The sequence below is a fragment of the Pelodiscus sinensis genome, chromosome 2, assembly GCF_052426305.1.
Source record: "Pelodiscus sinensis isolate ZL-2025 chromosome 2, ASM5242630v1, whole genome shotgun sequence".
NCBI classification, from domain to species: Eukaryota; Metazoa; Chordata; order Testudines; family Trionychidae; genus Pelodiscus; species Pelodiscus sinensis.
The window spans coordinates 252,830,313-252,857,034 of NC_143053.1; the positions used below are offsets into that span (position 1 = coordinate 252,830,313).

Below are 26,722 nucleotides of genomic sequence, written 5' to 3' on the forward strand. Positions count from 1 at the left end.
ATTGAGGCTTCTACATCCCTTGTAATCAGTGGGAGCTAGGATAGGGTTGCCAGCTTTCTACTTGCACAAAACCGAACAGCCCTTCTCTGAGGCCTGCCCCATTCAGAGGCCCTTTTCCCACTCAGTCCATCCCCCCTTACCTCCGTTGCTCATTCTCTCCACCCTCACTCACTTGCTTATGTTCACGGGGCTCGGTCAGAGGACTAGGGTGCCAGGAATGTGAAGGTTCTGGCTGGGGGTACAGATTCTGGGCTGGCTCTAGGGATGAAGAATTCGGGGTGTAGGAGGCTGCTCCGGGCTGGGATCAAGGATTTGGAGGGTGAGAGGGGGATTAGAACATAAGAACATAAGAACGGCCATACTGGATCAGACCAAAGGTCCATCTAGCCCAGTAGCCTGTCTGCCGACAGTGGCCAGCACCAGGTACCCCAGAAAGGGTAGACCAAAGACAACGATCAAGCGATTTGTCTCCTGCCATCCCTCTCCAGCCTCTGACAAACAGAGGCCAAGGAAACCATTTTATCCCCTAGCTAATAGCCTTGTATGGACCTAACCTCCATGAATTTATCCAGCTTCTCTTTAAACTCTATTATAGTCCTAGCCTTCACAGCCTCCTCTGGCAAGGAGTTCCACAGGTTGACTACACGCTGTGTGAAGAAGAACTTTCTTTTCTTAGTTTTAAACCTGCTACCCATTAATTTCATTTGGTGTCCTCTAGTTCTTCTATTTAGGGAACTAATAAATAACTTCTCTTTATTGGCCCTCTCCACACCACTCATGATTTTATATACCTCTATCATATCCTCCCTTAGTCTCCTCTTTTCTAAACTGAAAAGTCCCAGTTGCTTTAACCTCTCCTCATATGGGACCCGTTCCAAACCCCTAATCATTTTAGTTTCCCTTTTTTGAACCCTTTCCAAGGCCAAATATCTTTTTTGAGGTGAGGAGACCACATCTGTACACAGTATTCAAGATGTGGGCGTACCAGAGTTTTATACAGGGGCAGTAAAATATTCTGGGTCTTATTTTCTATCCCTTTCCTAATAATTCCTAGCATCCTATTTGCCTTTTTGACCGCCGCTGCACACTGTGTGGAAGTTTTCAGAGAACTGTTCACGATAACTCCAAGATCTCTTTCCTGATTTGTCATAGCCAAATTAGCCCCCATCATACTGTATGTATAGTTGGGGTTATTTTTCCTGATATCCATTACTTAACACTTATCCACATTAAATTTCATTTGCCATTTTGTTACCCAATCACTCAGTTTGGTGAGATCTTCTTGGAGTCCCTCACAGTCTGCTTCTGTCTTGACTATCCTAAACAGTTTGGTATCATCTGCAAACTTTTCTACCTCACTGCTTACCCCTTTCTCCAGATCATTTATGAATTAGTTGAAAAGGATTGGTCCCAGGACTGACCCTTGGGGGACACCACTATTTACCCCTCTCCAATCTGAAAATTTACCGTTTATTCCTACCCTTTGTTTCCTGTCTTTTAACCAGTTCTCAGTCCAAGAAAGGACCTTCCCTCTTATCCCATGGCCATGTAATTTACACAAGAGCCTTTGGTGAGGGACCTTGTCAAAGGCTTTCTGAAAATCCAAGTATACTATATCTACTGGATCCCCCTTGTCCTCATGTTTGTTAACCCCTTCAAAGAACTCTAAGGGTATGTCTACACTACCACCCTAGTTCGAACTAGGGTGGTTAATGTAGGCAATCGGAGTTTCAAATGAAGCCCGTGCTTTGAATTTCCCGGGCTTCATTTGTATGTTGCCGGGCGCCGCCATTTTTAAATGTCCGCAAGTTCAGACTCCGTGCCCGCGGCTACACGCGGCGCGAACTAGGTAGTTCGGATTAGGCTTCCTATTCCGAACTACCGTTACTCCTCGTGAGCTACAGAGCAGGCGGTTAGGGTGGGGACAGTATGTGGAGTCCCCAGGCTGCCCTTATGCATAGGAGCCAGAAGGGGGGACGTGCTTCTGCTTCTGGGAGCTGCACAGAGCCAAAGCCGAGAGCCTGCCAGCCGTGTTGCGCCACTGACTGAATTTTTGATGGGCTGATCAGTGGTGCTGACTGGACCACCAGGGTCCCTTTTCAACTGGGCATTCCAGTCAAACACCAGGCACCAGGCAACCCTAACTAGGTGCCTAAATACATCTAGGGATCTGGGCTTTAGTGCTCTCCTATCCCCTGCACACTCCAATGGCAAGGGCCTACCCTCGCTTTCCACATAGTCCATAAACAAACTCCCACTGAGGTGACTGGACCGAATCCTGAGAGTTTGCTCACCTCCTCGGGGAGGTGTTGATAGTTTCATGACCTCTCAGCTCTTACCCCAGAGACTTGCTTGTCTGAGGGAAAAACTGACGAAAGCCCTCAGGACTTGGCCCATTGTGTGCCCAGATAACTATGTTAGAGCAGAAGGCCAGGTTCTCAGTTGGAGTAAATTGATGCAGCTCCATTGACACTGCTTAATTGCGTTCAGTTTCTGCCCTCAGAAAATCTGGCTCCATTATCCCCGTTCCTGTATCATAGTGATGCCTCTGGTACAAAACTATTGCAGTCAGTACCAAATAATTCCACCTGATCTGGCCGACATGAAAGTGCAACACTCCTTTAGAATAATGGACGGTATGTTTATGACTGGGAGAGGGAGGTGACTATAAAGCACTACAGCAAAAAGCAAGGGAATTGGATTTGATTTCAAACTCTTTCTCTAATTTCTCTCTTTCTCTTCTACAGGATGCCCTGGGATGTGGGATAATATTACATGCTGGAAGTCGGCGAACGTGGGTGAAATCGTCTTTGTCAAGTGTCCCGCTTTGTTCAGAATTATTAGCTCTGAGGACGGTAAAGTACCCTTCTCCTGTCTTCTTTTGTCCCATGTGGTTGCTAGATTCAGCAGCCTCTTGCTGCTTGCATTCATGCTCATCATACGGCCAGGCAGTTGGTGCTATTAAAGGGGGTCAGAAGCTCCGGGGTGAATTGGGACTGCTTGAGACATAGTGTGTAAACAGTACGTCAGGCTGGGTTCGGGGTGGGTGGGAGTGGCTATGTGTAGGAAAACATCACAGGATCACTACCCTATGGCGAATCGAAAAATAAAAAGCGGTGCCTTAGATACCCACTGAAGTGAACGGGAATTGTGGTGGCTGTCTGAGTGCTTTGGATTTTTAATACAACTTCAAAGAGAAAGAGAGCCAGGTCCTGACATCAAAACTCAGGGTCAGATTCTGGTTGGCCTCATGGTGGGGAGGGGACGCAGGATGAAAGGCACCTGTGAGATCTTGTGTGGCCCATGTAAAGGTCAGGACAAATTCTGGGCCCTTTATTCACCTGAGGGCAGGGTGCCTCTATTTATGTTCCCTATAAGGGGTGGAAATGGGTCGGACCATCGACCTACCACACCATACATCTGTAGCCTGATGTAAGGCTGGCAAATGTTATTAATTTGGATAGTTTGGGTTGTGGGCTGTCCAACTGAACTAATCAGAAGATAGCAAGTTTCTTGTCCCAGAATCAGGCTTCACAGATTATACCAAGGACCTTTGGGGGAGGGGGGTCTGACAAGATGTTCACACTGAGACAAAATAATTTTAAAACTTATTAAAATATATGGAATCAAAATCAAATAGCAATTAAAGCAGTAAAATAAGTCAGAGTTACAAGTACAGTGTTATTAGTCTAAGGTATGTATGGGATTATTTCTGTAAATGGGAGTTAATATACTCACACCTGTTCTTGATAACTTGGTGACAAGAGACAAAGGAGGAGCCTTGCCTTTGGTATGCAATGACACCTTAGGTCCAGATTTCTCTGTCCTTCAATACTAAGTGCTTATTGAAGCTAACTTAATTTATTTAACTAACTGACCTAAATCTAGAATAAACAAGGAGGCTGTGTCTACACTGGCATGAATTTCCGGAAATGCTTAAAACGGAATACTATTCCGTTTTCAGTTTTTCCGGAAAAGGAGCGTCTATATTGGCAGGCTGCTTTTCCGGAAAAGCCCTTTTTCCGGAAAAGCATCTGTGGCCAATGTAGACGCGCTTTTCTGGAAAAGACTACTGGGCTGTCTACACTGGCCCTTTTCCGGAACAGTGTTCCGGAATAAGGACTTATGCCCGAGCGGGAGCAGAATAGTTTTTCCGGAATAGCGGCTGATTTTGTACAGTAGAGCATCGTTGCTTTTCCGGAAATTCAAGGGCCAGTGTAGACAGCTCGCAGCTTATTCCGGAAAAGCGGCTGATTTTCCGGAATAAGTGGCCCAGTGTAGACACAGCCCTCGAGTATTAGAAAAACCAAGTTTAAATAACATTTAACATTCCTGTGGTGGGAAGAACACCTCAGCAGTCCAGCACTCTGGCATTTAATTTCAAAAAGGGGAATTACACAAAAAGGAGGAGGTTAGTTAAACAGAAATTGAAAGGCACAATGACTAGAGCCAAATCCCTGAAAGCTGCATGGAAACTTTTTAAAGACACCATAATAGAGGCCCAACTTAAATGTATATCCCAAATTAAAAAAAATAGCAAGAGACCTAAAAAAGAGTCACTTTGGCTTAACCACCATGTAAAATAAGCAGTGAGGGACAAAAAGGCATCTTTTAAGAAGTAGAAGTCCAATCCTAATGAGATAAATAGAAAGGAACATTTTTTAATTAATGGAGATTGCCTATCTCCTACAGCTAGGAGGGATGTTGAAAGATCATCAAGTCCAATCCCCTGCCTTCACAGCAGGCTCAAGTACCATCCCTGGCAAATTTTTGCTCCAAATGGCCTCCATAAAGATTGAACTCACAACCCTGGGTTTAGTGGGCTAATGCTCAAACCACTTATCTATCCCTCTCCCCTAACATAAATGCTGTCAAATCAAGTGTAAAAATGTAATAAGAAAAGAAAAAAAAGATTTGAGGAACAGCTAACCAAAAACTCAAAAAGAAATAACAAAATGTTTTTAAAGTACATTAGAAGCAGAAAGCCTGCTAAAAAACCTGTGGGTCCCCTAGATGATCGAGATATAAAAGGAGCAATCAAGGACGATAAAGCCATTGTGGAGAAACTAAATGGTTTCTTTGCTTCAGTCTTCACGGCTGAGGACGTTAGGAAGATTCCCAAATCTGCACCATCCTTTGTGGGTGATGAATCTGAGGAACTGTCCCAGATTGAAGTGTCATTAGAGGAGGTTTTGGAACAAATAGAAAAACTTAATGTTGACAAATCTCAGGGACCTGATGGCATTAATCCAAGGGTTCTAAAAGAACTCAAATGGGAAATGGCTGAACTATTATCTGTGGTTTGTAACCTATCCTTTAAATCGGCTTCCGTACCTAATGACTAGAAGGTAACCAACGTGACACCAATATTTAAAAAGGGCTCTAGAGGAGATCCTGGCAACTACAAGGCCAGTAAATCTAACTTCAGTACTAGGCAAATTAGTCGAAACAATAGTAAAGAATAAAATTGTGAGGCGTGTAGAAGAACATAATTTGTTGGACAAAAGTCAACATGGTTTCTGTAAAAGGAAGTCATGTCTTACTAATCTATTAGAGTTCTTTGAAGGGGTTAACAAACATGCAGACAAGGGGGATCCAGTAGATATAGTATACTTAGATTTTCAGAAAGCCTTTGACAAGGTCCCTTACCAAAGGCTCTTGTGTAAATTCCATGGCCATGGGATAAAAGGGAAGGTCCTTTCTTGGACTGAGAACTGGTTAAAAGACAGGAAACAAAGGGTAGGAATAAATGGTAAATTTTCAGATTGGAGAGGGGTATCTAGTGGACTCCCCCAAGGGTCAGTCCTGGGACCAATCCTTTTCAATTTATTCATAAATGATCTGGAGAAAGGGGTAAGCAGTGAGGTGGTAAAGTTTGTGGGTGATATCAAACTGTTTACGATAGTCAAGACAGAAGCTGACTGTGAGGGACTCAAAGAAGATCTCACCAAAGTGAGTGATTGGGTAACAAAATGGCAAATGAAATTTAATGTGGATATGTGTAAAGTAATGCACATCGGGAAAAATAACCCCAACTATACGTACAGTATGATGGGGCTAATATAGCTATGACAAATCAGGAAAGAGATCTTGGAGTTATTATGGATAGCTCTCTGAAAACATCCACACAGTGTGCAGCAGTGGTCAAAAAGGCAAATAGGATGCTGGGAATTATTAAGAAAGGGATAGAAAATAGGACACAGAATATTTTACTGCACCTGTATAAAACTACGGTATGCCCACATCTTGAATACTGTGTATAGATGTGGTCTCCCCACCTCAAAAAAAGATATTTTGGCCTTGGAAAGGGTTCAAAAAAGGGCAACTAAAATGATTGGGGGTTTGGAATGGGTCCCATACGAAGAGAGGTTAAAGCGACTGGGACTTTCAGTTTAGAAAGGAGGAGACTGAGGGGGGATATGATAGAGGTATATAAAGTCATGAGTGGTGTGAAGAGGGCGGATAAAGAAAAGTTATTTATTTATTTATATTTATTAGTTCCCATAATAGAAGAACTAGAGGATTCCAAATGAAGTTAATGGGTAGCAGGTTTAAAACTAATAAAAGAGAGTTCTTCTTCACACAGCGTGTAGTCAACCTGTGGAACTCCTTGCTAGAGGAGGCTGTGAAGGCTAGGACTATAACAGAGTTTAAAGAGAAGCTAATTTCATGGAGGCTATTAGCCAGGGGATAGAAATGGTGTCCCTGTCCTCTGTTTGTCAGAGGCTGGAAAGGGATGGCAAGAGACAAATCGCTTGATCATTTTCTTCAGTCCACCCTCTCTGGGGCACCTGGTGCTGGCCACTGTCAGCAGACAGGCTACTGGGCTAGTTGGACCTTTGGTCTGACCCAGTACGGCCGTTCTTATGTTCTTATGTTCTTATGTTCTAAAGACAAAGTTTAGGGACTAATTCTTACTCCTTCTGCTCTTCTTTCTTTCTTTCTTTCTTTCTTTCTTTCTTTCTTTCTTTCTTTCTTTCTTTCTTTCTTTCTTTCTTTCTTTCTTTATCTTCTCCTGTGGCAGCTTATCTTCCTCTTATCTTATTCTCTCTTATTGCAGAAAGCTTCGGGTATCCTGTTTTTGAAGCATACGGGCTTGGATCCACCTTCTATGTCCTAATTTTAACTTTTGAGCCCACAAATTATTAGGGTACACTTACTCCATAAAATGAACACATGTAACATGTTTGTACATATTGATGACTGGTATATACATATTCATGATATTACATCATTCTCACCTACGTTATTTCTGTGATATTTTTTGGTCTTATTGTGCCATGCTTGTTAAATTTGTGGGTATTCTTGGAAGTCCCCATGAAAAGTCCCTCTATATTATCACCAGCTATTCAGGTGAAAGGTCTTGAACATATGCAAGTCATCTTTGCTCTCTGAGTGAAAGGTCCCAGACAAAAACACTAACTTTGCCTTCAGAATACAGCCTATAGGTCTCTTGTGTTACAGCCACATTACTTTAATATAAACCTATAAACCTTCTAAAACAAAACAATTAATTAAGTCATAAGAAAATATATAGCTAGCTATAGAGGCAAACAAGCAGGTTAGGCCTATAGGCTACACATCTGTCATGTAGCTGGCGGGCTGGGTAGTGGACGAATGTAGGGTAGCAGTAGTAGTGAGTATGCAGCCTGAGATATTTAGGAGGCTAATTGCTCTGGGCGTTCCCTCTGGGACAGTACAGCTGTACGTGATTTTCAATGCAGGATTGTGCCTAATTATCCCAGTAAAGTCTTCACTGCATCCGCATGCAAAACTCCCCATGAAATCAATGGGCATTTTGCCTGAGTAAAATCTTCAGTACTTGAGCAAGTTAAAATTAATTCTTAAACTACTGATTCTGATTTGGGACATTAAGACATGGGAAGTGAGCTTCCTGGAGAAATACATGTAAGAGAGAAAACAACAAATGGTCTGGTAGCACTTTATAGACTAACAAAACATGTAGATGGCATAAAGGGCTACCAGACCATTTGTTGTTTTTTCTGTAACAGACTAACTCGGCTACGCCCTGAAGCTCATGTAAGAGAGAGACTTTCAAATTTGTTTGGCAAATTTTGTTTTTTAATACTAACCCATTAGCCACCCTTTTGCAGCTGTTAAATTTTGTGCAATTCCTCCCAGTGCCAATCCCAGCCCAACAACACATCAGTTAAATGGCAGCTCCCATCGAGAGGGATACTAACAAAATTCAATCCTGATCTCTAAACTTACCATGCAAAGTCCACATTTGTTCTGGCAAAGACTGTACAGAAGAATCTTTGTACATTCGAGCAAATAAGGAATTTATGCACTAATACATGTGTGTGTTCAAAAAATCCCCATTACACTGTTCACCGGGACATTGAAGGAAGCACATTTATTCTTGTGAAAATGCTATGTAGGATATGATATGACTAAATGTCATCACAAAGACCTTGTTAATGTCCCATAACATATAAGACCGGCTGGCTGCAGCAGCCTTAATATGCTGAGGCATTGCTTCTGTAGTGACTCAGATAGGGACTTAGTAAATCATCAGAAACTAGTGATGATAGCAAAACAACATGCCGGTATTTTCTGGAGTTCAAAGATAGCACAGGCAAGCAAATTCTTGCCCTCTCCATGGATTTCTGACCAGTGTGAGACACAGATACCCATCTGCATCAGTCACACACACAGAGCCACTCACTAAATCCAATAGCTAAACTAATTCAGGTCATCGCCAGAGCAGCAGGTACATTCAATCAAAAGTTTTCCCAGTTTAATCAGCATGGGTGCTCATACACTCAAGGCAGAATGCTTTTATAAGGCTTATTGTGCACCAACTGGCAGCTGATTTATCATTTCCTTCTGATATAATTATAGCAGCCTGGCTTTCAATACAGGGCTTGTTGGATGATGTTCCATTAGAAGTCCCTACCTTGGAGAAGTTGGTAATCACATTCTTTAAGTAGCCTTGAGTTGAAGCTTGGCAACATAGAAGATCTTTTCTTTTTCTTCTTCTTTTGTTTATTCCACTGCAATGCTCGTGGATGTTGCTGGTTTGGCAATGCAGAGAGTATCGTCCCACAGCAGACGTGAGATTTCTGTATACTCAACATGCCTTAACACCAAACCTACCAACTGTCCCACACCACAAGGGATGTCAGGACTACATTTATTGACATTCCACCGACATTTTGTGTTCTCTCTTCGGCAGAAATAAACACCTTCTGAACCACACTTACAGATGGAACTATGTACCCCAGCAATATTTTACATGTTCTGCATGAACACGTTTGTCGCCCGCATTTCCAATTTTTGTCACATGTTGCATTCCACAGATGGCGCTTTCTCTGGTTGAGCTCTCAACCTTCACCAGAAGGGTTGAGAAGCAGCATCATGTAAATCCCCATTTAGTTCCCTTGGCCTCCAATGCCAAGACTGAGCCAGCAGCATGGGGTGGCAGCCGGCTCCCTGGGAGCCAAGTGGGAGCCTGTGTGTAACCGTTCATGGTAGCCTATAACACCAGACTTTTTGACCGTGTAATTTAACTGTGTAAACGGTTATCGTGTTCCATCCCTAGTTTGTTTTTCCATGCAGTGAAAATGCTCTTTGAAAAGAAGTATATTTAAGTCCAGGGTGATTAATTATACTAGGGTGATTAATTCCATCAGTCCAGATTAGCAGATCAGAGCATGAGTAAATACTAATACAGATGACAGAATGCAGCGTTCAGGGATTGCCGTCTGCTTGACATCGTGAAATGACCTTCATTGACAACCCAAAAGGTAGATATGGCTGGTTCTTGCTGGTTCCTCTCTAGACAGAATGAATTCTCCCCTGCAAGGGCTCATCTTAGGAAGCTATTCATTGAATTAAAAAGAGCATGATTATGATACGTATTTATTTATTTTACGTTAAAACAGAAAATGGTTTATATATAGTGTGTGTAACCACCCACATGAAACTTTCTAACTAGAAGTCAGAGTTCTATAACAATTATTCTAAAATACTATGGAATTTAATGGCAAATGAGGTCTCTTTCATTGATGTTTTGAACCATCATACAGGGTTCCATGGCTGGGATAAAACTAATTATATTATATGGCTAAAATACTATTTGGGAACAATTTCATTCACTATTAAATTCTTTAAGGCTTTTCATCAGGGAAGGCCAATTCCACCCTATGAATTGGTTGAGGAAAGAAGTATGGGTAATCTACTTGAGGCTCTCTTCTTCCACCATCCCATGTAACCCCAAGTTTATCTTCTCGGTGTCCTACCCAAGGTTTACTATCTTGGCGAGTAATTAACCATTGAGACTCTGCCCTCCCACTGCTGTGTGTGAATAATTCACTATTAAAAACAATGGAAATATTCCTGTTAATATTCGTGGAATATTCTTCCATAAGAAAACCAGGCAACATATTGTTCCCGTGTTTGCTGCATTGCCATGACAACAGGCATTGCTGCTTCTCAGGCACTGGGATTAACTGTGGCAACTAAATCTGTTGGCTTCAGGAAACCTTCTGTGGTCTTCTTCATGTTGAAATATTTCATTCCTTTGACAAAACCAAAGATGGAGAGAGAAAGACTGTAAACAGAAGGTGTGTGTGAGAGAGATGGGCCTGTCTATATCTTGTATGTCTGTATCTTTCCTCAGGACAACTCGTGTATGGAAAAGGGCCCAATAAAACCACTAGCTTTTTCAGATATTGCTGACAGATACCTGTGGTGAACAGATAGATCTTAATATTCTTTGTCTTGCCCAAGATGAAAGTTGCTCAGATTATTTGCCCACCACAGAATCTCTTACTTTGGCTGCTTTATTATTGCACTACTAGATGATGAACGTCCGTCATGTCACAAGGCCATGGCAGCTGGATCACGTAATCCGCCACATGTGCATTCTCCTGCATGCAACCAATTAAACTACTGCATGTAAATTAGTTGTAGAAGTAAAGTGATGGGCTCAATTACCTCTGAGGCAACATCTATAATATTGCAGAAGGTCGAGCTTCTGAGGGTGAGTTACCACTGGGTCTAAACCATGGGGGTGGATGGGAGAAACTCTCTGATTGACTTCTCTTACTCTTCTCTGTGGGGTAAAAGTAACAGGATTGAGTGGAGAACAATCTGTGGTTGATTTAGCAGGTCTTCACTAGACCCATTAAATTGACTGCTAGTGGATCAATTTCAGAGTATCAATCCCTGCGGTAGTGTAGATGTGTCATTAGATTCCAGTGTTCTAGGACCTTGGCATTATATATTCCTTGGTGGTTCACAGTGTAATGTATACAGTCAAAATGGCAGAAAATGTAACACTTGCATGGTAACAAACAAACCACACATCTCAGTGGTGAACCTGGTGATATTCTGAACAAAATATTTGTAGCTGAATTCCACTGAATCGAGAGACATTCTAGGATTCCAGGTGATGTGGACTGTTGACAATCCTGGTATCTCATTGTATGGATATTGATAGAGACAGTAAAGATGGCTATTTACTGCAAGCAATAAAATGTAGCTAGAGAATATATGCTTTTCTTCTAAGCCTGGAGAAGCAAGCTTTCTCTATTTCTAGCCTAAATGAATGTCAGCATTGCAGCAGTCATGCACTGCTGGCAAATAAGTGTGGCTAAAGAATCAGGCAGTTGGGGATCTACCTTTTCAGTCCAACTTTCTTTCTTGGTGAATTTTTCAGACACCTGTGTGGGAAACTGACAAGGGAAGCAAACTCCAGAAAAAAAGTACTGTCCAGTGAAGGAAAAGAGGGGCCCAGTCCGCTAGATTTCAAATATACAGACCACTTGTAAATACTCCAGCTGAACAAAACTAGCATCAGTTAAAATAGGGAAAGAGGCAGCTTCTTTAGCTATTCAGAATGTAGGTTACATAGGACTTCATACTGAGTTGACATCAGTATCTTGCATGACACTTAGAAGCAGAGTCCAGAGTAAAAATAAGTTGTTCCCTGTTACTGAAACTTTTGGATGTCTTTAAAGGTAATCCCAGGGGGAATGCCCTTTAGTAATCCTGTCTAGCATTGATCAGATGCTGAAAAGCCATGTGGGATGGGCTGTACTAGGCCCTTTGATGCCCCCTTCTGGAGGCCTCGCAGTCCTACCACACTCTTCCCCTAGAAAAGGAGCAGCGAATTGGGTCCTCCAGGCCTCCCTAGAGGAGCTTCATGGAAGCAGCCTATCAGAACTCAGCAAGCTCAATTAAAAGGAGCTGCAGGAGTTGAGAAGTTCAGTTGCTGACTGAGACCAGAAGGTTGAAAATGGAAGGACTAGGAAGCTGTGAAATTTTCCAGGTGAAGAGGCCTGGAAGAGACCTTGCCCAAGCAGAGAACAGACCAAGCATGCTGAGGGGAGGATGAAGAGGAAGGGAATATGTGGGAAGTGGCCTAGGAAATAGCAGCAGTGATGGAGTTAACAGAAGCGCTATTTGGATGGTCCCTGGGTTGGGTTCCAGAATATAGGGAGAATACGGTCTACTCTCTTGCTGCTGCCAGGGAATCTAAGCCCCAAAAAGTGAAAGAAAGCTTGTTTAGAAGCCCAAGTTTAGAGGGACAGGAGTCTCTGGGAGAAAACCCTGGCAATAATGCACTGTACCAGGCAGATGTGGACGTAAAGCTACCCAGAGGGGGTAGAGGACTGAGCCCAGAGACAGGACTGCAGATACCAACCAGGGCACAGTGATAGATCCCGTTGGACTTTTGTTACTCCAGAAGGGGCTTGTTTTCTCATACATGGAGACTATCATCCTGAGGGTTGGCCACTTAAGATGTTAACAGACCACAGGAGGGCCCAGTGGGGGATGGAAGAGAGAGAGAGAACAACAGAGAAAGAATGAGTGCAGGTTTGCACATGACCAACAGGAGAGGTCACGTTCCCAGTCACACTAGCCTTACCTGAGAAAGAAGCTTACAAATTCCTGGCCATGTGGAAGTATTAAAATATATATTTGGTCAATGCAAACTGTGGGTAGGTCCACATAGCAGTGTTATTTTGGAATAACTGACATTACTCTGAAATAACACAGTCTGCATCTACACTACAAGCAGTTATTTTGACATAATGTCAAAATAATGTCAAGCTGGAGGACTTCTTACTCCGACTCCTGTATCCCTCATTTTACGAGGAGTAAGGGAAGTTGGAGGAAGAGTGCTCTAACTCAGACTTCCTGCTGTGTAGACAGCACCGAAAGCTATTTCCACTTGAACTACGCAATTGACGTAGCTCAAGTTGGGTAGCTTATTTTGGCGCTAGCCCTGCTGCGTAGACGTACCCTGTGAGATTCCAGAGTTTCCATGTAAACGCAAAAGCTGGTTTCTTCCACCAACAGAAGTTGGTCCAAAAAGTCAGATTATCTCACTCGCCTTATCCCTCTGAGATTCCTGAAGCCAGGCTCCTGCATTTTTGCAGAGGACATCAACAATTGTTATTAAGTGGGGAACACCTCTCTCTGGTGGGCTTTCATTACCAGTCAGTTCCTAGATGGAGGCCATAACTCTCCCAGCTCATCTAAACAAGCAAGAGGGATTGAAATTCAGCATGACCCCGATCTCGCTGCGCCAGGCAGTCCAGTCTGCAAGGCTGGAAAGGGAAAATGCACAGCAAAGAAAGGTCATCTCTGTATCTAAGTAAAGACTATCCCAACATCTGCACAATGCCCTTGGTCCAGTCTTGGCAGATGCTGTTAGATAACAAGAATATTTTGCTGATCTTCCCCATAGCCCCGGCAAGGGAGTGTGTGAGGTCCCTGCTTCCGCCGATCAAACAGAAAGTGTGATGTACTCCTGGCTCTTCTCACGGCTTCGTTAGTAAGCCAGCATGTGAAAGGTGATCTCATCTCACACAGTACCCTGAGGACAAAAGACAATTGTCATGTGCTGCCAGGTTCTCAAGAAAATTGTCCCCACCACTGAATGGTGTCTGGCCTTGGAAAACTCCAGGCAGAAAGAGCTCTGCTTTAAACCAATGCCCCCTGTAACCTTGCTAAGCTGCTGCTTTGTATAGAAACTGTAAATGACATAACAAGGGATCGGATTCTGGAGTAGGGGGATGGACTAGTGGCAATAGGCACAGCAAGGAGAGGGGTTTGGGCAGTGCACAAGTAGGTGACTTTAGCAGTAGGAAAAGTTCAAGAATAGGAGCTCAGAAAAGCTCCTGTCTAACTGGACTGCTGTTCCCTGATGCAGCTTCCCAGGCTGGCTGAACAGCTTGCGTAGTACATGAGATCATGCAACATTAGATGGGGGAGGAAAACAGCATCTCGTAGCAGAAGCTGCAGAGCCAATCAAGACAGCTAGTGCTGTTATTCATTAGCTATATATTAAGTGTTAACAATGCGATCTGTGCTGTGCAAGATGCAGAAGACATGGTCCCTCTCCAAGGAACTCACAGCCTAACTTGGTGGAGAACACAATAGAGACCATCTAGATGTTATTCTTCTGCCCCTTTCTCTCTCTCTTTCAATCTTCTTTATCCTGCACCCATTAAGGGCACATCTACACTACAGCGTTATTTCAATATTAAGATGAGTGCCACACTGCAAGCCCATTATTTTGAAATTATTTCAAAATAACAGGCTTCTTATTTTGGAATAATAAATCCTCATTTCACAAGGAAGAACGCCTATTTCAAAATAGTTATTTCGGGAGTTATTATTCCGAAATAGCTTATTTTGAAATAAGCATGTAGTGTAGACATACCCTATGGGATCAGGATACTATCCATTCAAGGGTTTACCTTTTGTGGGTTGACCCTGCAACAGGCACTCAATGACGGAGAATGAGAAAAAGAAAAATGGATATTAAGGTCCTTTGGAATAACATGAGCCCCAAATTCCTCCGTTCTCTCCAGCTGTACCACTGAACTTTGGGTTAAATAGAAGTTATCCCAAGATAATTATATACCTGAGGTAAGTCAATCCACACACCAGCCAACACTGAGACAGGGACAGAGGGAGATAGCAGATTGGTAGAAGACAATGTAAAAGAATGTACTAAGTCTTAACTGCTTATTATATACTATTTCTTGGCCTTATCTTTAACGCTTCCATTCCATTCAACTAGAGGGGCAATTAGAAGTTGCTTGAGAATAAATATTCACATACATCAGTGGGGTAGTTATGATTGTCTAACTTCATTAGGTAAATGACATTTTTCTTTTGTGAAAACTCTATTATATTAATAACCAACATAGAGGAAAGATGGTCCTGGGATTGATACTAAGGGTGCATCTACATTGCAGGGCTTAAGTCAAAATAAGCTACGCAAATTGAGCTATGTCAACTGTGTATCTTATTTCAAAATAACTTATTTCAAAATAGGGAGTGTCTACAGAACACTTATTTTGAAATAGAGCACTCTTCCTCCAACTTCCCTTACTCCTTGTACAATGAGAGTTTGACAGTATTTCAACACTCTTTCAAAATAACTGGCTGTTGTGTAGACACGGACTAAGTTATTTTGGGATAGTGCTAGTGATTTCGAAATAGTATTGCAGTGTAGACATATCCTAAGTCTTAAGAGGTCTGAGTGCATTTCCCATCTCTGCTGTACACTGCCAGGTACCTTGAGCGAGTCAATAAAATGATGACAAGCAATGCTTCCTTTTCTGTCTTGTCCATTTAGACTATAAGTCTTTGCCTTGAAGTGTTATCTCTTACCAAGTGTTTGTACAGCTCTTGCACAATCAGAATCTGGAGTGGGTGTAGGGCCTCTAGGTGGTAATTATCTATATATGGCCCATTCGTCTCGAGAGACGGTGGTAAGCAGCGGCAGTGACAATCTATGAGTTGTGCCTAGATCTGCAACTTCTTTCATGGCTTGTGTCCAATATTGGATTTGCACAGTCGATTAAAATAGCTACATGCCAGTCTACTTCCATTTTCATGAGTCTGAGAATTTTTCCTTCTGAGGTGGAGTTCTTTTGCATGACTTGCACAGGTCCTATCGAAAAATGACATGCCCTGTTGTAATAATTGTCCCCAGGTGTTGCGATCTGATGACGTAGATTCCCAAGAGCATGGATTGATGATAAACCTTTTCATAGTGTTTTTACATATATCCTTGAATCTTAACTTTGGCCTTCCTCTTGCCCTTGCTCCACTTGTTAGTTCACCAAAGAGGATTTCTTTGGGAAGGTGTTTATCATTCATTCTCCTCACATGGCCAAGCCACCAGAGTCTTCTGTTGTTAAGGATTGCTGTGAGACTGGGTATGCCAGCTCGATAGGACATCTACATTTGAAACTTTATTTTGCCACTTAATATTCATGATTCTGCAGAGGCAGCGAAGATGGAAACTGCTCAATTTTTTCTTTTGGCACAAGTAGGTAGTCCAGGTCTCAGAGCCATAAAGGAAGACACTTAATACGCACGCTTGGTATATCAGTATCTTTGTTTTCAATGTCAGTTTGGGATTGTTCCATGCTCGTTTTGTAAGTCTGCCAAATGTTGTGGCTGCCTTCCCAATTCTGATGTTCAGTTCTTTGCCCATGGAGAGATTTGTGGTGACAGTAGACCCAAGGTAACAGAATTGTTGAACCACCTCTAATGGACTGTCATTCAGAATGACCTTGGGTGGCTGAGATACACCTTGAGCAAACACAACAGTTTTCTTCACGCTTATATCGAGAGAGAACAGTTTACTAACTCGAGACAGAAAATCCATGAGTGCCTGTAGCGTGTCTTCATTATGTGCAACAAGCACTGAATCATTTGTGAATAGGAGTTCTCTAATGAGGACTTTCTTGACCTTAGTTTTAGCCTTGAGTTGTGTTAGGTTGTAAAGAGAACCATCTAACCTTGTGTGGAGAAATACATCACTGTGTAGGTTTAGAAATGCACAATTTAATAGGACTGAGAAGAATATACCAAAGAGGGTAGGAGCAAGGACACATCCCTGTTTGATTCCACTCTTCACCACAAAGGGTTCAGATGTAGATCCATCATAGTATACTGTTGCTTTCATATTTCCATGAAAAGATATTATGAGCTTGAGTAGGGATGGTGGACAGCCAATCTTAGTTAACACTTTGTACAGTCCTGATCTACTGACTGTATCAAACACCTTTGCTAAGTCCACAAATACTATAAACAGCAGCTTTCCTTGCTCTCTATATTTTTCTTGTAGCTGTCGAAGAGAAAAAATTATGTCCATTGTTGACCTGAGAGCCCTGAAGTCACACTGTGTTTCTGGATAGATTCAATCTGCGAGTTTTTGCAGGCGATTAACATAACACGGGCAAATGCTTTATCAGTAATGCTTAGCAAAGAGATGCCTCTGTAGTTGCTACAGTCCCCCTTATCACCTTTGTTTTTATAGATAGTAATGATGTTTGCGTCCCTCATATCATGAGAGACCTCTCCCACTCGCCAACATTTTATAAGCCATGGAGGAAGGGGATGAGAACAGCCTGGTTAGCCTTCAGGACTTCAGCTGGAATCCCATCGTTACCTGGTGCTTTTCCACTGGAGAGAGCATCAAGTATTTGGGAAAGCTCTTCCACCATAGGCTCTACATCTAGCTCTAACATTTCTGGAAGAGTTGGAATGAGGTTATCAATTTAAGGATGTATTGTATGCTCATGGGAGTAAAGACTTGAGTAGTGTTCCACCCATTGGGACATCTGTTGGTTTTTATCTGTGATCACCTGTCCATTCATATGTTCCAGTGGAGCAACTTTGGTAACATTTGGTCCAAGTGCTTTCTTCAGTCCATCATACATGGTTTTCAGGTTGCCCATATTGAATGCTTTTTGAATTCCAGAACATAGATCGGCCCAATATTTGTTTGCACACTGCCTGGATTCTCTTTGAAGAACAGATCTTGTATGGTGAAGCTGATCTCTTTAACTTTATAGTCGATTCTTTATGTTGTTCAGAAAAGTCTTGCTTTTTTCTTCAAGAAGAGGCCTAAAAATGTCAACGTTTTCATCAATCCAGTCTTTGTTGGAAAATCTCTGTGTTCCAAAGGCAGATGTGGCATATTCATATATTGCAGCACTCGTCATGGACCATGTCTTGTCAACAGACTGCTGGACAGGTTTGTCTTCCATTTTGCGAGTGAATTCTTCGGCAAAGAGAGAGCATTTCAATGCATCTCTAGTACTGAGGGTGTTAACCTTTGGTTTTCTGCAATCCTTTGATGTATGGAGTTTCTTTGGAGCAATTTTCACTTCACTGATAATCAATGAGTGGTCAGTGTCACAATCTGCACTGTGATATGCGCGTGTAAATTTAACGAAGTTGAGATGTTTTCTGTGGACCAGTACAAGGTCGAGTTGATACCAGTGACCAGATCTGGGGTGGCACCATGAGACCTTGTGGCAGTCTTTTAAGTTGAAAAAAGTATTAGTTATGGAGAGATGATTCTGAGAACTGAATTCAAGAAGCCTTTGACAACTTTCATTCATTTCCCCAATGCCGTGATGACCTAGGCAAGTGGGCCAGGACAGGTGATCACGTCCTACTCTTGCATTAAAATCACCAAGGATGTACAGTTGTTCACCGGATGAACAGGAATCGATAACTTTCTGAAGATTACCATAAAAGCAGTCCTTGTCTTCAGTGCATGATGTTAGTGTTGGTGCATAAGTACTTATGATGTTAACATATCCTGACTTGGTGCTGAGCTTTAGGGATATAACACATCCTGATTCAGCTATGGGTATATTGATAAAATTAATCAGATTGTTTCAAACAGCAAAGCCAACTCCGTAAAGATGGTGTTTCTCCGATTTCAAACCCTTCCAGAAGAAGGTGTAGTTGGTTTCTTTTACTAATCCAGCATCTGCCAGTCTGGTCTCCTCGAGAGCAGCAATGTTAACATTCAATTTATGTAACTGTTGGTCTATGGCTGCTGTTTCATGTATTGAATCCGTGTTTGAAAGATCATGATCAGGTTCAAGTCCAGGACACATTGTCCACACATTCCAGCTACCAAGCCGGAGGCAAGTTGGTTTATTGTATCGACTGTAGTAGCTGTGTATACCTGTGTGTGAGTAAGTGTCTCCTCCTGTGCACTGCATTGCCTGGGCTAGTGTTTGAGGAAACTGCATTGCGCAAGCGGCACTATCCTCCTCTCAGTCTCCCCTGTTAGATCCAAAGGAAAGACAAAAGCCAGTACGTTAGGAACTGAGGTGACTGCAGGAGATGCCAGAAAAGCAGATTGGATGAAACCTCACTGTTAACCGCCTTAGGGTCTCCACTCCGAGTTAACTGTCTGGGTTTCTTCCTATGGCCTTTGGCTCTCCCGAACCTACCCACAAGGCAGTGGGGAATTTTCTGTCAGGGTTCTCTTCCCTGGGGTGACGTAAGGAGTCACTATCTCTTGGATGCTGGTGACCAATCATGGTTCATATGCCAATCGGATTATCCAAAGTAATCCAGGGACCCAAGTATCCCAGACCCTTAACCAGCACAGTGAGGGGGTAGAGCAGCCTTATTTGATGGTGGGCTGCACTCACCATGTCACAAGATCATCAGGCACTTGTGACTTTTAGTTAGAGCATCGGATACCATCCAATGTCCCATCACACCCTGGTAATGTTGCCATTGCTGGTCCGCGGCTGCATATTCGCACGACAAAGCGCACCTATTCTGCCACCTGGAGACGTGCCGGGTAGCATGCAGCTCTGCGGGGTACTGATCTATCTATCTAGATATCTATCAGGGTATGTCTACACTACCCTGCTAGTTCGAAGGAGTAACGGTAGTTCGGAATAGGACCCTAGTCCAAACTACCTAGTTCGAGCCCCGTGTAGCCGCGCTACACGGGGTTCGAAGCAGCGGGGATTTAAAAATGGTGGCTCCCCGCTTTTGCTAATGAAGCCCGGGAAATTCAAATCCCGGGCTTCATTAGCAAGTGCGGTATGCATACATTACCCTCCTAGTTCGAACTAGCAGGGTAGTGTAGACATACCCTCAGGGATGATGTAGATGGTGCTTGGTCCTGCTGTGAGGGCAGGGGACTGGACTTGATGATCTCTTGAGGTCCCTTCCAGTTCTATGATTCTATGATACCATGATACTAGTAAGTAACAATAGTTATAGAGCTGATGAAAGATTTTTCTCTGATTTTGAAAAAGTGACACTTCATAAGGATCAGAGATGGCCATAGATTATTAGGCCAATGCTACTGATGTGTTGTCTTCCACTCTGATCAATATTGACTCAGTGGTTCCTCGTACTCCCCCAATGATCTGCCAGTATTCACCTGTGGTTGTTTGTCTTATGCTTGGTTTGTAAACCCCATGGAACAGGGACTGTCTTTTTTGTTGTTTGTACAGTACCTAACACAACGGTCTGTGACTGGGATTCTGGTGAGCTACAGTACTAGAAGTAATAGTAATAATAACAGAGGGACCAAATGGTCATTTAGTCTGAGTAGATGCACATAGCAGGCAACGAAGCCCAACCCAGTTATCCCTGCATGGATTAGACTTGAATATCACAGCCCTCTGCAGATTATAAATTATTGTGTCAAACGCTGGACAAAATTGTCCATCCAATAATATGTTGGACAAATAACACTTTGCTGAATGTCTGATTAGAGGGAGATTATTAGACCCACTATTGCACTCATTGGCATGTAGAAGCAATTACTGATTGAATAGTTAATGTTCAAATACATTGTTTGATGGATACTATTCATCTAGCCTGTGCTCTGACTTACTACACATATAGTGCAGACTTCAATATAAACCGTGAATGCCAGACTTTAATTGAAATCCCTAATGAAGAGGAAGTGCTATTTATTCACTGATTTCTTTTTTGAAAATGTGTTTTCTCTGTAGCGCCTTTGATGAATCTAGCCCATTTTAATCATCTCTGTGTGCTTCCTTTGATTTATTTGAAAAGCCTAGTGCACCAGAGCCCTCATTCTCCATGTGCTGAGAATAATGTAACAGGAGGACTCGGGGTGGGAGGCAGGAGAGCAAAATGTTCTACAGAAAGGCACCACATCCGCCGCAGAATGGTCATTGCCAGGGTCTTCAATGCAGTTCTTCTTTTTTTAGCCAGTTTCAATGCCAAGCAGTGCTTCATTGGAACATGGCATGGATGCTTTGGGACTAATTCTGCCCTACCTTACACCATTAAACCCCGGTCTCAATCCATTGATTTCCCTGGCGTTCCCAAGGCCTACAGCTGTAGCATAGCCATGGTGAATGGCTCCCTGTGAATGCTTCCTGGGACATGGAGTACTACACCCATTCTTTGTGTCCTCTGCAGCCAGGAGGAGCAGAAAGCCAAAGAATGTTCTGGCTGGGCTGTAACTCTGGGTTTCTTGTTGCAAAGGGAAGTCCGTTCTTCTTTTAACAGGGCTTTGAGAATTTGAGTCAGATTGCAAGTGCTCTACCGACAAAGCGATGAGAATTCATACAAGTACATACCATTGCAAGCATCCATATTCGGAGCAAACCTCTGCCCTGTTTGAAAGCTCAGAAGATCACACAGCATCCACTCATCCATTCCAGACCTCATCTCCAAATTCAGATTTAGGCTCCAACCCTGCTTAACTGTAAGAATGGAAGTCACCCAACTAAACTAATGTAAATAAGATCAGGGATTGTCTTCACGTACAGTACAAATAAGGAACATTTTCGCTAAAGTGCTAATGAGAGAATGTCTCCCTGCGATGTCGTTAATCCAACTTCACGAGAGGGAGGTTAGGTTGATATAACTACATCTCTCCCCTAAGTGACATAGTTTTACTGAAATAGGTATGTAGCATAGACCTGGCCTTAGCTTTTGTAGGATTAAAGCCATAGGATCATATTCTGGGTTTGCATATGTATCCCACACACCTAGTAGGTGTACTTCACTGTCCCATGTAGTGGCTCTTAGACCACTTACAGCAAGAGATAAGAACAAGTGAGCTCTACAGACTAAGTTGAGCATCAGCTGGTTTTGTAGCTCACGTTGTAGAGGCTCCTAAACTAAGCTCCTGAGGTCTCAGGTTCTGTTCTGCCTGCAGGTGGTGACACATACATGCATACTTGGGCCTGGTCTACACTAGAAGGTTGACTTAAGATATGTAACTCCGGGTATGTTAATTATGTAACTAGGGTTGATGTATCTTAAATTGAGGTACACACAACAGGAGGTCGATGGGAGCAAATGCTCCCATTGGCTTCTCTTGTGCCTCATGAAGAACAGGAATATCCATACTGATGGGGGCGCCCTCTGAGTTCATTTTAGCAGGTCTTCACTAGATCCGCTAAATCAAACCCCGGAAGATAACCGCATAGTGTAGACATGGCCCTGGATGCCATAGACTTCCATGAGGGTGGCACCCAGGGATGGAAAGCCATACTGTGGACCCTAGCTTCCCTGCAACAATTTTAACAGCATGTTTTTTATCTTCATGCTCATGTGATTGGCTTTGACTTCTTGTGGTAATGCAGAGCATAAAGTAAAATGTAAATCTAATTGACTTTCCAGAGGCTTAACATATTAGTGAAAATTAGGTTGATGGATAAAGTCTAAAAGCTCCTGTTAGTAAAAGCTTCTCCTGGAACTTTTTCAACTGCATTAGCAAAATCTGGGCTGCAGAAAAATATGTTAATGAAATAGAAATTTGCTATTAGGACAGTAAGAAAATTATCATAATAGAAAATATGAATCCATTACCTATGTCCAGCACGGGTAAAAATGCAATAATAATTTGGCTAGATGGGGATTTTTTTCAATATAAAAAGGCTATTCATTGCACAAAGTTACATTAGTGTAATGCTGTGGCTGGGACTGCAAATGTCATGAAGTTCAAAATGAAACAAAATCCTGTTTTCTGTCACCACCATATCCGAGCGCCATACTCAGAAACAGTCAGAAATAAACACAACTAATAGCAATCTACCTCTTTTTCTTCCCTGTTAGCTTCTGGCTTTTTTCTTCTTCTTGTCTATGTGTGTGTATGTGTGAGAGAGAGACAGATAGACAGACATTACTCCCAGTCATTAATACAAGGAGAAAAATACCATTAGACTAAAAAACCTGATGCTTTAGAATGTAAACCAATCTTTAATACAGATTAAGATGAGACATTCACGTGGGCCAGGTTATCTCAGATCTGCCTACTGTGGGGATTCTCACAACTCCTGAAAGATGTGTTGCAGTAGACAGAATACTGGACTAGATGGATCATGAATCTACTTCTGTCCGGCAATTCCAGTGTATGCTTTATCATTGATTTCTGTCAGACTAGATTTGAGACCTTATTGAGGGACAGCAGTCAAAGAACCCCTAACGTTGCATACAATCCTGCTTTAGCAGTCAGTGGCAAAATTCCCATTGACACTGATGCAATATGGATTGTGCATTTGACTTTCTAAGATACATCTGGGCTACGTCTAGACTGGCATGATTTTCCGCAAATGCTTTTAACGGAAAAGTTTGTCCGTTAAAAGCATTTGTGGAAAAGAGCGTCTAGATTGGCACAGACGCTTTTCCGCAAAAAAAGCGTCCGTGCCAATCTAGACATGGTTTTGCGCAAGAAAGCCCCGATCGCCATTTTCGCCATTGGGGCTTTTTTGCGCAAAACGGTTCTCAGCTGTCTACACTGGCCCTCTTGCGCAAAAGCATTTGCTCAAGAGGGCTTTTTCCCAAACAGGAGAGTCATTGTATTTGCGGAAGAACACTGACAATGTTATATTAGATCGTCAGTGTTCTTGTACAAATTCAAAGTGGCCAATGTTTTGCGGAAAAACTTGCCAGTCTATATGCAGCCCTAGTCTTTGTGCTCATGGAGCTGGTCTGACACCATTTGACAAGTACACTGCTCAGTAAATTTTGATAATGCAAAATGTTGACCAGTTAGCCCAAATTTCTTCAGATCTAACCAATGTGTGACAATGGCTGTGTCTAAACTACACCTCTCAGTCGACTGAAAGATATAGATTAGGCACGTCAAAATTGCTAATGAAGTGGGGATTTAAATAGCTCACGCTTCATTAGCATAAACATGGCCACTGCTTTTTTTTCAAAACGTAGCTTTTTCGAAAAAAAAAAGGCAGTCTAGATGCAGATCTTTCGAAAATCCTTTTTCGAAATATCCTGTAACCTCATTTTATGAGGGATAAGGGATCTTTTGAAAAAGGGCTGTATTTTTGAAAGATCTGCATCTACAATGCTGGTTTTTTTTTTGAAAAAGCTCTGTTTAGAACAAAGAGGTGGCCATGTTTATGCTAATGAAGTGCCAGATATTTAAATCCCCGCTTCATTAGCAATTTCAATGTGCCTAATCTACATCTCTCTGTCGACAGAAAGGTGTAGTCTAGACGTACCCAATATGACCAATGACGGAATAGGGGTTGATGGATTTTTTTGCAATGGTATTGGCATTCTGTTCACAAGCTTTGAGAGTAGTCATTGAAAATGACTAGTGAGTTGAATACACACAGTTGATGTTGAATACATGTATTAAAGCAAACTTGGCAGCCCAGTTCACCTCAGAGGGATCTGAATAGAAGGATGTTGATGCTGATGTAAGAGACTTGGATGTATAAGCTTGTTCATTTGTTTTGCTGCCCTACCGCCACTCAGACCATTATCCCTGTGGGTACGTCTACACTACGGAGAAGATCGAAGCTGCTGCTTTCGATCTTCCAGGGTCCAAATTAGCGGGTCTAGTTAAGACAGCTAATTCAGTGGCAAAGTGAGGAGGTACAGGGGGAGGGGCAGTTGCCCCCGGGCACCACGCTAAGGGGGCCACAATTTAGTCCCCTTCTGTTCCCCCATCATCCCTCGGCTTGCCTGCTCCTCCTCCTCCTGCTGCCATTGGCCGAAGCCTCTTCCCCACCTCTCGACCCACAGCCCAACCCTCTTTCATCTCCGCCAGCGGGTTAGTGCGTGCAGGTGCCCGGCCCAAACTCAAGGAGGTGAGGGAAGACGCGGTACAAACTCCCCCCTCCTCCTCTCATGGTTGGGCTCAGCCATGTGCCAGGTTCGGGGGCCTGCCATGTGGTGGTGGGGGAAGAGGCACAAATTTTGCCTTTGCCCCCGGGCACATAACACCCTTGCTATTCCTCTGAGCTAATTCGAACTGAAAGGGGCATTCCAGTCAGTGCTGGTGGTCTTACTTCCACGAAGAGTAAGGGAAGTCGAAGGAAGAGTGTTCTTTCTTTGACTTCCTGCCCTGAGGTTAGCTCCAGAAGTCAACTTAAAGAACTTCAACTTCAGCTACGCAGTTAACGTAGCGCAAGTTGCATATTTTAATTCGATCTTAGCCCGTAGTATAGACATATCCTGTAATATTCACAGTGAAGTCTTTCATTTTCCATTTTATCACTCCAAAGTGACATTTCAGTTTATTTTAAGAGCAAACGCATGTGAAATAAAAATTATTTCATGAGGCTTTTGAAAAAAAGCATAAAATACAAGTTCCTCATACATTGTGGTGACAAGAGTCCATTCATTATTCCTGCTCTGTACTCTGTCCCTTTTCAGCAGGACCTAGACAAGTCTCTCTGCATTTTATGCAATTTCTTTTTATAAAAGACCTCCATATTGGACAAATGCATGGCTATTCCAATCCCCAGTTAATAGCTGCATGCCACATTCGGAGTTAGTGTCGGATAATTTGGGGCATAGGAGTACTTCAAGTTAATCTAAATATTTTGCTTGCAAAAGGCAGATAAAATATTGTCAAAGTCGTTTCACTAACTGTGTTTGTTCAGTGGAGCGTTGACAGAACTAGTCTGGACCTCATGAAGATCAGTTCGTTTTCCACCATGGCTCGTCTTCTCTGCGGAAACACTGCCATCTGGTGGCTGTACTCTTTTATCTGGCTGGGCTGCTCAGTTCACTGACACAGCCTAATTCAAAACCCATCACTGACTACAGCAGACTTTGGGTCAGGCCTTTTAGCTTCAAAAAGGCAGCAAGTAAGGTTGAAGGGAGGCAGACAAAAGTAATTCCAACCTGATGGCAGAAAATCAGCATGTTTGAGCTCTACCCACACACTCCTCTGATCTGTGTATCTTTGCAACATCATCATAGATTCCAGGCACCAAAACTGTGCAGTATCTTGGAACTTTTTTTCCCCCCACTATGGTGTAGTCACATAATAAATGAAGTCATGCAGCTGGGAAACTTTTCTAACCATTCCTGAACCCTCCCCCATCTCCCACAAACACTCCACACACACGCACACAGTATGTTGAATTCTATTAAGCAATAGATGAAATCCCTAGCCCTTGGCTCAGTAGGTTGATCTGTCTGGTGGAATATGAACTAACCTGACTGGATGTTCAGATTGCTGGAAAATATGCCAGATCTTCAGATGGCATAAATCCCTGTAGCTCTAGTGACTACAATGGAGTGACATTGATTTACATAAGGTGACTGCTGGGCCCAATGCGCATGTCATAGCAGATGTGTCCAGCACTGCACAGGAATGTATAATTCCAGCTTCCAGGGAGTGTGGACGTGTTGTTTTAGACCAGCCTCAATTGGCAGTACGGCTCTATTGGCCATCCACTCTTCTCTGCTGTTTGTAGATGTCCAGATGAATAACACCTAGGGAGATTGAGTGGGGAAGTAGAGTTTAAAGAGACTTCCCTTCCATCCTTACTCCAAAGGCTGAAGGGTGTGAACCGTGGTTTATTGCCTAGTATCTTGAAGTGGGGTTTGCCAATCTGCAAACAGCAGAAGCTCTTCTGTGTATAAATTAAATTAGAGAATTTAGTTCCAGAGACAGGCTTCTCTGCCAGCTTAACCCAAATAC

General features: G+C 42.8%; 1 protein-coding gene across 5 annotated transcripts in view; it reads left to right on the forward strand.

The window, feature by feature from the left end:
* ADCYAP1R1 (ADCYAP receptor type I) overlaps window positions 1–26,722 on the forward strand; it is a 218,050-nt gene that overhangs the window by 119,428 nt on the left and 71,900 nt on the right. For all 5 annotated transcript variants that reach the window (XM_006120585.5, XM_006120587.5, XM_006120590.4 and 2 more), the window contains exon 4: window positions 2,748–2,855. In XM_006120585.5, the coding sequence (XP_006120647.1) occupies window positions 2,748–2,855 (108 nt within the window). The remainder of the gene's footprint in view (window positions 1–2,747; window positions 2,856–26,722) is intronic.